The sequence below is a fragment of the Hesperophylax consimilis genome, chromosome 23 (genome assembly GCF_061612785.1).
Source record: "Hesperophylax consimilis isolate HC1 chromosome 23, BYU_Hcon_1.0, whole genome shotgun sequence".
Lineage (NCBI taxonomy): Eukaryota > Metazoa > Arthropoda > Insecta > Trichoptera > Limnephilidae > Hesperophylax > Hesperophylax consimilis.
Window position 1 is genome coordinate 27,797,271 of NC_142858.1, and position 13,381 is coordinate 27,810,651.

At 35.3% G+C, this 13,381-nt stretch overlaps 1 protein-coding gene across 4 annotated transcripts in view; it reads right to left on the reverse strand.

Moving 5' to 3' along the window:
- The window catches only part of LOC149412519 (peptidoglycan recognition protein-like), a 44,170-nt gene extending 31,174 nt beyond the window's left edge, over positions 1 to 12,996 (reverse strand). For 2 of the 4 annotated variants that reach the window (XM_089646006.1, XM_089646010.1), the window contains exon 1: positions 12,538 to 12,957. In XM_089646006.1, the coding sequence (XP_089502132.1) occupies positions 12,538 to 12,829 (292 nt within the window). In that variant the 5' untranslated portion in view covers positions 12,830 to 12,957. Of the gene's footprint in view, positions 1 to 12,537 lie in introns of all 4 variants that reach the window. The other 2 variants (XM_089646009.1, XM_089646011.1) reach the window with 2 other exon arrangements.
- Between the last annotated feature and the right edge of the window lie 385 nt (positions 12,997 to 13,381).

A 13,381-nucleotide genomic window follows, 5' to 3' on the forward strand; every position in this document is an offset into this window, starting at 1 on the left:
TTGCTATTATCATAACTTTTACAATTTTATGGTTTATCTAATGGTTTTTAAGAGTACCTATATCAAGCTCTTGAGAGTAACAACCATGTAGACGTATCATAGAACGACTTCGAAAGGGACTTTGACTGGGTAGATCCGCTTAGTCTTCTAAATAAACTCGATCAATTTGGATTTTCTTTAAATTATTTCTCAAATAGACAACAATAAGTCATGTGTGGTATTTTCCACTCTACCAACTTTATCACAATGAGAGGCTGAGGAGAAAAGTGTGGCACTATAGGTCAGCAGATTGGTTCGGTATGCGGGCCCATTTCAACGCTTTTCCGTGGTCAGCTGTTTGTTTTCGGACTTCGTACCCTTCAAGATGTGCCCAGGAGATTGGTGAAGTCATCAAATCGGCGATGGATGGCTTCATACAATCGACTACTAAAGAAACTGGTGTGGGCTCAAAGCCGTGGTTCAGTCGACAATGCTCCGAAGCAGTCCGACGAAAAAACGCGGCTTACCGAGCCTACAACACATCTCGAACGCCCGAAAGCAGATCAGCATACAACAAATCGGCAAAGGAATGCAAGAGAATCATCAATAGGTCAAAATTCGAACACGACCTGCAGATCAGCAAAAAGCTGGCTGCCTGCCCGCATGGCAGCAGAGCATTCTGGTCGCTTGCGGGCTCAATAGGTCGAAATTTTTGCAAACCCAGTTTGCCACCTCTTACCAGACCTGACGGCTCACTAGCAAACACCGCCACCGAAAAGGCTAACTTATTAGGGAAAATTTTTGCGGAAAACTCGACCCTCGACGACGGGGGTGCTGTTCCGCCGTCGGTTCCTCACTGCGGCTTCTATATGAAAAAGCTGAGGGTCCGGCATCGGGATGTACTCCACGTCATACGGGGGCTCGATGTTAACAAAGCTAGTGGACCTGATGGAATACCTGCCCTGGTATTGCAGAGGTGTGCTGCGGAAATAGTTCCAGTTTTGACAAAGCTCTTCAAAATGTCCCTGAAGTGTGGCACTGTGCCCTCTGGTTGGAAAAAAGCGGTAATTCACCCTATTCCCAAGAAAAGTGACCGCTCCAACCCGGCCAACTACCGCCCCATAGCGATCACATCAGTTCTGTCCAAAGTGATGGAACGTGTGATCAACGACAAACTACTCACATACCTCGAGAAGAACAAAATTATCAACGACCGTCAATACGGATTCCGGCGGAACCGCTCGTGCGGTGATCTTCTCGCGTATGTGACGCATGTTTGGGGGCGGTGCCTGGAACGTCACGGTGAGACCCAAACGGTCGCACTAGACATATCCAAGGCCTTTGACCGGGTCTGGCACCAAGGACTTCTCAACAAATTGCAATCTTACGGACTTCCCGCATCCCTGTGTACGTGGATTGCTGACTTTTTAAGGGATAGGTCGATTCAGGCGGTTGCTGACGGTTTCACCTCTTCCTCGCACTCCATAAATGCTGGCGTCCCACAGGGATCCGTTCTGTCTCCGACTTTGTTTTTGTTGCACATCAATGACCTTTTGACATGTGCACCGATTCATTGTTACGCGGATGATAGTACAGTTCATGATAGCTTTTTGTTTGACAAGCCCCCAAAGGGCACACAAACTCCAACGGCTCGGAGGGCTTTGAAGCAGAGAATGGACGGTTATCTCGAGAGTATTTCCTCCTGGGGTAAAAATAATCTCGTCGAATTTAATGTTTCAAAGACCCAATCCTGTCTGATTACGTCTAAAAGGGATCCAAATGATAATCTAGTCTCCTTCAACGGAAGCAATCTTCCGAACAGGCCTTCCATTGATATGCTTGGTGTAACTATAAGTGACCAGCTCAGGTACGGGGGCTCCATCGAAGCCAGAGTAAAGTTGGCCTCTCAGAAGCTGGGCGTACTGTACAGGGCCCGCAGATACTTTAATAGTACACAACTGCTCACCCTGTACAAATCGCAAGTGCGCCCTACTGTCGAATTTGGCAGCCATCTCTGGTCTGGAGCCCCAAAATACCTGAAAAAAACCCTTGACTCTGTGCAGAAACGGGCGGTCCGTTTGATAGATTCCCCAATCTTAACAAACGGACTGCAATCTTTAGAGCACAGGCGTCAGGTAGGTATGCTGTCCTTGTTCTATCGGTATTACAATGGAAGATGCTCTGAGGAACTAGCGTCATTGATCCCTTCGGCACCGGTGCGTAGTCGGGATACACGCCAAACGCGCGCCCAACATTTGTACACAGTTGACACTTGTCACATGAGAACGGGTCGCTTCTACGATTCGTTCTTAAGTTCAACAGCTCGGCTGTGGAACGAACTGCCGGCCTCTGTGTTTCCTCCCTCCTACAACATGGGACTCTTCAAGACCCATGTTCACTCCTTCCTCTCCAAAAAAAGACCCTCCACACAGCATCCCCAAAGATGACATAGGCCCCGAGGGAAATTATTTTCTTCAGGGCCTCCTGTGTGGAGTAAATATAAAAAAAAAAAAATCACAAACTCTGGAGTACCACAGGGGTCGAATCTTAGACCTTTTTTACTCTCGTTATTTATCAACGACATTTACCAATGCATAAAATATGCTAAGTTTCTTTTTCTTATTTGCGTACGACATTAAATATTTCTTTAAAAAAATATTGGAAAATTGCTCGCAGCTACAAAGTGATATAAATTCTATGGTCGAATGGAGTCACACCAAAAAAATGGGGAAATGTTCCATTATGTGTTACACCAAAGGAAACAAAACGTTGTAACATAACTAAAATATGTCTTCATAATCTTCATATTCGTTTCATAAGCACATTGTAATTTTGAAAGATTTGGGAATCACTTTTGATACGCACCTAACATTTCATGTCCACATAGAAACGATATGTAGCAAAGCTTTTAGAGTGTTGGGATTCATGCTAAGCAACTTCATATATTTTTTCATTGTGTACTACAGTTAAGTAAACAGCATTTTGGAAAGCGGCTGAATAATATAGGGAACGGTGGATTTTACTTACTATTTAATGGTAGATAAAGTACAAAAGAAGTTTCTGAGATACTTATTGTCTTAGAGACTTCGGGTGTTATTTCTGCTTATATCCATCAGTCCTTTTATCCGGTATGCTGAGTATAAATAGCCTCGCCGAAAGAAGGAAAACTGCTTTAATGATAATGGCACATAATCTTTTTAACGGTCATATCTGTATTCCTGATATGATACAAGGTTTTCCAATAAGAGGTGTTATTTTGAATAGCCCGCTATTTCAGTAGATGTTACTTTTGAAGCTGTCATTTTTTGACACTTGACAAGTAGAAACTACATTATTAATAAAAATGGAACCATACATACTTCAACAACGCATATAAATTATTAAAATTCACTTGAGTGAATCAAATGCAAATCATTTTGAGTGATGAGGCCCATTTCCACATCGGTGGCTTCGTCAACAAGCAAAATTGTCGCATCTGGGGCTCGGAAAACCCAAGAGTTATTGTTGAAAAGCCTCTCTATCCTCAACGTGTGACTGTTTGGTGCGGTTTATGGTCCGGCGGAGTCATTGGACCTTACCTTTTCGAAAAAAAGACTGGAGCAACAGTTACGGTGAATGAATTGCACTATCGAGATATGATTAATGATTTTTTATGGCCGGAATTGGATTGTATTGATCTAGACAACGTTTACTTTCAACAAGACGGCGCTACGTGCCACACAAGCAACGAAACCATTGATCTTTTACGATTGAATATCAAAATAACACCTCTTATTGGAAAACCCTGTACAAAAAACGAGTTTTATGCTCCCGACAACTTCATAAGAGTTCAAAAGCACAAGACTTTTGTTGTTCCGAGATGCAGAACTAACCTAAAATTGGTATTGCCGCTCTGAATAATGATTCTGCTAAAACTTGTCCCCTAACATAGATAGATTTATTTCAACATTAACACATGTAAAAATCGCATCATTTGTTAACTATATATTACAATGTGTATTTATTATTGGTTATAACCGTTAATGTACATTTAAAATATATAAAAAAAAAAAAACAAATCAATTAATTAATAAAATAAAATAAACACAAACGTCTGGCTTCGTTGGTCTGGACAAATTTATATTCGAATTAATTATATGTATTTTTAATTATTTAGTTAGCAGCGCAGAAAACATATTTTACCCAATATTTTTAAGAAAAGTGTTTTGACTGTTCGAAGAGGAACTAAAATCTATAAATGGAAATATTTTTATAATTAATTAAAAATTCTAAAAGTTTATTGCCTAGTTAATTTAAACGCGCTCGTTCATTGCTTATCTGATCCGTGTCCCTAAATTAAATAAGTGGTTTGTTTATGTATTAAAATCCATTGACGATATGCCATTGTTTATTTTGTTCAGTAAATATGTGGGTGCCTATATATAAACATTGTAACCAATTAAGAATAATGACGGTCGTTGAGCCATTGCAGTGCCCTCGAAAGGTGTAAAAGCGGACGAAAATAAAATATATGCGTAAATATTGTTTTATAGGTAAATCATTTCGAAGACACCCTTGCTTGTGTATTGAATGGTGTACTTAATTGACCGAAAAATAATTTTATAGTAATTTTGGTTTTATTGAGAAACTGAAGAATGAAACAAAAAACTTAGAACATTGTCGAATTGAATCGCGAGTCTAAATTTAAACGGAATCGACAAAAGTCTTTTTTGTACCTAGGGTATCTTTGGTCATTTGTGGAATAAGACGGGACTGAGAACGGGGGTTACAATTTAAATCTTTTAAAGGTTATAAGTTGAGATGGTGGTGGTAGGAGTATTTTAAATATTCTTATATTATTCACACCTTGGGAACGTTTGTCTTTCTTTTACGTTTTTTGTTTTAAGAATTTCAAACTCATAAGTTCTAACGTATATTCTGTTTGAATGTCCTAGTGTTTGGAAAGGAATCCTAATAAATGGAATATTTCTGAACGTATCCTAAAACAAAAACTATTTTTGAAAGTCGATAAAATGCGCTTTTTAATTATATTATTAGAAATAAACACATATATATTTTTATAAACTTTAATGCAAACTTAATAAATAAATAAAAATAGACACACTTAACGTTTTTTGTAACTAAAATTACTGATAACAAAAACATATATAAAAACATGTCCATTTTATTAGACAAATGTTTTATAAAAGTTATTTTCGTATCACCTCTCTGTCGTTTTATATAAAAAGAATGAATAAAAAGTTAAGTTTTTTCAAATTGGGATCGGAATTTGAATATAAAGCGTAATATATTTTTCTTTCTAACACCGTTTGGATCATTCGACCGGTCAGTGGTTGAGTGGGCATAGCGCTTGGGTCTCACCCGAGCGTCGCGTGTTCGATTCCTCGGCTGGCTAAGTCCTCCATCACAACACAAGCAACATTTTCGGCTTTCTGTGGTGGTAGTAGGAGATTTTCAAACATTGTTGGGTTATTCGTAACCTGGGAATGTTTGTCTTTCTTTTAAAAAAAAAAAATTTATATATATATATTTCTCACCATGACAGTAAGGGAAATACAGGATTTCTGCGAGACCATATTAGTTGTTCTGAGAAGCGATCAAATTAGCCTGAAAGGTTCAAAATAATAAACGAGGGATCATCAAAAAACCTTTAATAACCAATGATTATCTGGTTTTACTCTACGAATGTGACTTTGGTAAGCAAATTTTACGAAGAGAGTGATTCAAATACATAATATATTTGTGAACTCTAATTCCGGCAAAAATTATATTTTTTAATAAAATGTTCAAGTTTTGTTTGTACAACTGCGTCACTGTGTATGTCTTATTTGCGTTTTTGTAAACAGTCGACGCGTTATCTTTTACACTTTAAGTGCTAGGCACATATAGAAGACTTAGCACGACTGCTGCCAAAGTGTATTAACAAATAACTTTATTTACAGTTAATCGAATTATTTTGTAGTATGGTTAAATGTTGGAATAAGTTTTGGGAATCTGTCAATTTGTTCAATTAATAATTACTAAGACAATAGTGAGATTGTCAAAAGGAAATATATTTTTGTAACAATAATAAATTAAAATGAAAATTTATGGGAGATCTACACCGATTTAAAAGAAATCGGATGTCGCTAATTTATTTATTTATGATCGATGAAGAAAAATTTAAATATTATAATTATTTTTCAAAAGTTTCCATCGAATTAAAGGAAAATTGAGCTTACTTCAGACACATCGGTACAATACAGTACACTTCTACCGGTTCATCTTTTTAAACTATCAATTCCAATGTAACCCATTACCGACAAAAATTTGATGCTGTTTTAATGTACAATGTGTTCGGGGGATGAATAAAAAAACAATTATAATTTGAAAAAAAATATTATAAAATATTTTTACATCTACCAACATGCAGAGTCACCTCCCGAAGTAAGAACACTTTAGCCCTGTTCTGTAATTCCTGTTATTTAGCAATCTCAAGTTGGAAACAGTGTGCACAAGGCATGCAATGACAGAAAGAAAAAAACAAAATGTTGACAAATAGCTTAAAAGCTAAGAATACATTCATGACATATTAATTCTAATTTATTATACCTCTCGTATGCTTAGTAAAGAGTACCATTTAAACGCTAGTTCTAATCAAGGAAATTTTAACTTGTTCGTTTAAATTTTTGTTGCCATGTAAAATAAAGAATTATGTCTTATTGATTTTGAACTGTAACTTAAGTATGTTCATTTTCCAACGTATTAACTTTGAGGGTGTTGGGAAAAAGAGAATAGGTTGATGTGGTTGTCATTTTGACGTTGTATTAAGGAAAATATATCCAGGGATAAAGTGCACAAACTTCGGGAGGTGATTCTACACGGTACAAGTAAAAGTCATGTTCAACCATCCGAAGTTTTATGATATATAAAATGCACAGGTAAAAACTATACATATTTTGAACACCGTTGTTTGACTTTAACCCTTTCAGACCGTATGTTTATTAAAAATATCTGGATTTCAGATGTATTGTCACGATTATTATATATTTGTATTACAATGGTATAGTATATTGTCTTCCACGCTAGGAGTTGTGGAGGACTGTTACGAATTATGAATTTACTAAAAGTTTATTACTTCCGTAATACCGTTTTCAGTTCATTATGAATGGGGATGTTCTGGGATATTTCCGAACGTTCCAGACTATTCCCGAACATTCCACAAAATGTTCTGGGATGTTATGGAATGTTGTGGAATGCTCTCAAATACTTTTGAATCTTCTGGACTGTTCTAGAAATTTCTAGAGGTTGAAACTAGAAATCTTCAAAAGCGAGCCTTTTAGGTAAAAACGGGAATCTTCTTCATGGGTAGGGGACAGAGGACTACCACACCATATAACTCCTGTGATCGTACCGGGACTCATATCTAAGTGTTAGCGGCACGCACATTGTAAAATTACTTTTATAATATATATTTATTTATTAATTTAAACGCCATGACTGGCGATGCACTACGTCGTGTAATATTTTAAATTAAGCCGCTATCAATAACAACCCTTATGTAGATGGCGATAAGGTTTAAATTCCCGCTTAACACCATCCGCCTGTTTTGATTTATGCAAGAAAAAAACATGGCCAAAAAGAGCCTTTTATTTTATTTTGTGGATGTTCAGGCATAAATATTAATTTTTGTTTTTATCATTTTATAAATAACTTAATTTGCCACATTATACAATAAAATCATAACCGAAAATGGGTTCGTAAGTAGGAGATTTCGAACTTTAAAGCAGTTTTCATATGCCTTTATACTATTTTTTTCTTGGCTTATAAAAAGATTTATCTAAAAAATACTCGATTATTTCAAAGGCCAAGATGTATTCTACTCGCAGTATTTAATTAAAGCATCTGAAACATTTCTAGGCGACCAAATTTTCAAACCAAAAACACATGATTTTGCATTACTACGTATGGCATCGCCTTAACAGCGTTTGTTTGCGCGGTGATGAATTCTTGGAATTGGTGAATAAATAGAGTAGTTAGTATTGAGGTTATTGTTACATTTAAAAGTGTCTTTGCTTCGAGTTTGTAATTCAAGGTTATCAATCAGAGATTTAATAATTTTTATTAAAATAATATATCAGTTAAAATTCTTCTATCTGTTAAATTTGAGAAGTTTGGTTTCGGTACGTAAGCTATTATAATTTATAAATTCGTTGGAAATATTCATTTTGATCATATTGATTTTAAAAGTATTCTGGGTAATCAATGTAATACTTGCAGCTTTATTTAAGACCGTTACAGACGACGGATATAATTTAAAAATATATGTGGGCGTGGCCTGTCTCTAATGACAGGAGGTATTGTGCTGCTAAATGAAATCTATGTCTCTTGACATTATCAATATTGGCTTCTAAGGTTTCAAGAGTTATTTTAGGGAAGAAATCTAAAATATGTTATTGTAAATATTTAAAGTTATGTAAATTATGTCATGTGTATTGCAATATGATTATGTAAATCTGTAATACACACACACCTATATATTTTAAATTCAATTGTTACAGACGAGTTACATGATATATATATGTGACTGTATGTGAATGTATGGTCACGCCCAGAAATATTTACATATATTATACGGCGTGTGTACAAGAATAACTCTATTTTCATATTTCATTGAGAGATGAACTAGCACCATTGAAAAATCACGGGAACACTGACAACCGAAATTAATATATTGAATGATAAGGCTCTCGACTAGCAAGCTGGATGTCGCGGGTTAAAATCTCGGAACGTATACATAAATATTGCAATTTATTTATAATTTTCACCTGCCTATTCAAGATTTCAATTTTTATGATGTCTAAAATGATTTATTACCGGTTAAGCCGATCTACTGAGAAATCAATTGTGACAATAGAAAACAAATACATTTTGTCTTGTGTTTTAGATTTGCAAAAACGTTTCACGCGGCAACTAATATAAATATATATATTCGTGGAATTACTGCCAGATTAAACAATATAGCAGTTTCTGAAATAATAAATGTTTGTATTTTGAATCAACACTGATGGTTTAATATGTAGTTACCCGTAATACACACATATACGTAGTTATGAAGAATATATTGATATCAGTCGCAGTTGCTATCGTCCGGGGCAGAATGTACGATAACCTTATTTGCATGCTTTCGCAAAATTTCAAACGCTCGCTGACAACATAATACATGCGCTTTGAGGGCAACCATCATATACACAACAATACATACATATTATCACTGACTAGAAAGCACCTGGATGTGTGATTTATACCGATTTGAAAGAACACTGATGTCGCCAAATTAAAAGAAACATTACTCAGAAAACCTAATTAATTTAAACATTGCTAACTTATTAAGAATTTCTTTAAATTATTCGTAATCCAGTTAAAAACGAAACAGCGCGTCCAACAAATGAATTGATAGGTTTCCTGTTAAACTTTTAGTAAAAAATTACTATTGCGATTTCGAAGCACGTGTTGAATATACAAGTGATAGAATATTGTTCCGTTATATTAGAAGTTTAACAGGAATCCCGTTTTTAACCGGATTTTAATAATTCAGCAATACGAATTTTACTCCGTGTATTAACGAAATGCCAATGAAATGGAGATCTACAACATTAGGCGAGTGTAAGTGTGACAGAGCGCTTGGCTGATGGGCAAAATTGAATCCACTCAAATTTGTATGGAAGACACTTCACAATTTTGTATTGTAAATTTAAGCCTAGATTAGGCAAATATTTTGAAAATTAAACACGCCCAAAGGCACTTCTTATTATTATTCTTTATTGTTTATGAAAATTGGACAAAAAAAGCATAGTGTAAAGCGCCCATTATATTCCAGACAGGCCAGTGAATTTGATCATCAGATCTGCTCAAGAAAGATTTTGCATATTTGAAATGTCAAATAAATAGTCTGAATTCTTGACAAATAAGTGTTGATATATATATTATATAGGTAGGCAGTAGGTACCTACTGTATCGCTTGTCTGTTCACACAAACAGTTCCAATTTTGAATATAACACTTAAATTCAAAGCAAATTTAGGTTCATTGAACCAGATTCCACGCAGGTCTAACGCACAGACCAGACAACCAAGTTTGCTGGCTAGCAGATCCGTGAAAAATCAGTTCCAATTTAAAAAAATATTAAATAGGTATCTTATCACTTGTTTGAAATCTTCATACATTGTCAGTACCTATTTTGAATATGACACTTTAATTCAAAGCAATTTGAGTTCATTGAACCAGATTTCACCCAGGACTAACGCACATCACCGACTTATTAACTTTTGGGCTCGTGCTAGCGTATTTGGCCCTTCCAGCCAATTTCAGAGTTTCAAAAAAGTAAGGTTTTTGTTTAACGTAAGTAAACCAAGTGACCGTGGCCATCTTCATTTTAGGAACTAGCTGAACAAGTAGGTTCAATGGTTCAAGAAAGTAGGGGAGGGGAAGAGGATGTTTGGAAATACCTGGATAATCCGATCTAGTCACTAAACTTTGTTAAAGAAGCGCTACAATTCTAAATTCAATATGTACTTCCAGAACGAAATTTTAGGTATGTACGCTGTATATTAATTAAATTGGAGACGTGCGAAAAACCCATAATATATGCAAAACTGAAGATTTCTACTTAATATTACGAAACTAGCGTAATATTTTACAAAGAAATAGTCAAAATCCTTCATTACTAAAGTGCCTGAGTAACAATATTTTGTATTTATTAAGTGATAAATTAAAGATGTCCACTGAATCGCTATAATTATTTACCAATACAAGTATTCTGGGCAATGACGAATACATGTGGTAGTTAGTCCCAGAATTTCTTCACTGAAATAAATGCCGACTTCTAGTATTACGTAATGGAATCCGAAATCTTATCTATGCAAGCAATTTTAGAATAATCAAGTCTTTTATGTAGAAATTTCAAGTCAGTGAAAATAATTTAATATTAAGAGAAAAAATGTATTAAATGAAAAATAATTAAATTTCTTTTTCCTTTTAGTATATTCCACGCAAGGATTGTTAAGTCATGCCATGAAAATTTAGTTTTCAAGGAGTTAATTACGCATAAAATTGTAAATTGTATTATATTGATAAAATCACTAACAACACTTCATTATCGCTACAGTGTATAAACACGAGAATCAACAAAAAATGTTTAAGACCATGAACACTAAACTTAAAAACCGATACATAAAAATCTAATTTTCTACAAATTTCCTCAGTAGTAAAAATCATCAGATTCTCCACACTCAATGCAAAATTCTATGTGCAACAACTCATAACCATTGGATTTATGACTTTACGATCAGTCAATGCAAGTCTATTTCGAAATATATTATAAGATATAGAATATATTACCAAGAAAACACGTTTTGTCATCGTGACTACAATAATACATAAAACCCAGAGGATTCTCTAACAACGCTATAAAGTGAGATACACATTAATGCCACATTTTTCCTTAACTAGTTAATATTTTCTCTAAGAATTAATATTATTATTCGCTTAACCACGTTACAGGTTGGAAGATAAGTACAAACCGGTTGTTATTTGTGTATTATTATTATGTTTTACTTCATCACTCGTAGGTATAATGTATACTTATACTTATCAAGTTGATACACCAGTTCAAGACAGACACAAGCCCAAAAAATGACTTGAAATCATTACCATCAACAATTCTGTAATTATATTATGTTTGTAAAAATAAATCATTTTCATTTAATTCTATCGCATGTCGACGTGATATCGAAAAATAAAATTCAATAATGGGGTATAGCCTATACCTAGATCACAAGGCCGGAACACTGAAACAAATCAGCCTTCTAACTTGTATAAAAACCTCCAAAAAAAGTATTTTTTAAAAGTAACTAAAACATTTTAAGATGTTTTAATAAATAAGAATAAATTGAATTGAAAAAAATTTAAAACAAATGTTTGTAAAATCCCGTACAAGTTATTGGGCTGCTTTGAATGAGTGTCCCGGCCTTGTGATCTATGAGGTTTTGGTTTAGCGCCCTTGAAGTGATTTTATTGTATTATTATTAGTCACTTGTTGTTTTCCTGAATTTATACTATGCTAGTGGAATTAAAAATATCAAAAGGCTTTGCAATAACTGTGGTCATGTTTTTCAATTTCACAAAAAAAGTTTTTTTTAATATATATATAAACATCGATTATGTTTATTTAGACTTGCTTCTGTGTTGAAATGATAAACATAGCGATGTGTTTACAAATTTGTTGTTAAGTAGACGATTAGTAACAAAGAAAACGCCAAAAGACACTTACACATCAATCAATAGAAATGTTATCTGTACCTATAAAAGATTTCGCAGCGGGTTAAAAAAACATTGATAAATACAACACACAGAGTATCTTCTATTGCATGCAAGCAAACGCTCCTATGGAAGAGTAATACGAATCATAATATTATACTTAGACATAAAGTGAGCATATTATTAAAAAATATTATGTGCTAAATGTGTTAATAAAACGCATATTTGTTGTTGTGAGAGAAAGGGCGTGTGTAGTGATTACCGTGGGGTAAATACAGACCCTTCCAGGCCCATTCGGGAGAAGATTCTTCAGCGGCATTTTCCGCATTTCTCTCCGCCCTCGCCTCCCCAGACTCGACGTCGTTGAACTGTTTGACGATGGTCACAGGCCCGTGGATAATAGTCTTGTGGCCGAAGTGCACATCGGAAGAGTTGCACACGGCGACGTTTTGGAAGTTGGGCGGAGGATCGCGCGCTTCCAGCACCTTGGACAGGACCCCGATGTCCGGAGGGACCTCCGCGCGCTCGTTCACCGCGGGAGTCAGGGCCGTCATGACGTCATTCGCACTCTGACACTCCACCGGTCACATGACACTCGGATCACTGCTTCACTGCTTCACAGCGCACTTGCTGACGTCCACGGCTGACTTAACACCACGGAACACTGGCCACACTGGCCGCGAAGTGCGGATATCGGTGATGTCGTGTGCGGACAAATATCCCTACATCTGGGGAAAATATATTTGCCAGTAACAACTGATGAGATAGACCGTGAGATCGTGGCTGTGTTATCGAAGTAAGATAATTTTTCTGTTCTTCGATAGAAATTTTCCAAATATTTAAAGAGTGGATGCGCGACCTTTTTGATAGAATACTTACATTTGGATTTGAAGTCAAAATACCCAAACCAACATAAAAACTATTTTTTTATCAAAAGGGATGGCAAATATTGAATACGACTGTGTTAATTATGGTATATAGGCCATTAAAGAATTCAACTTTGGCGTTTTTTTGTGAGTCAATAATTAATACTATTTTTATAATAAAAATTTGAAATCATGATTATTTTATAAAAATGGTTACAGAAAATTTAAAATAATATTTTT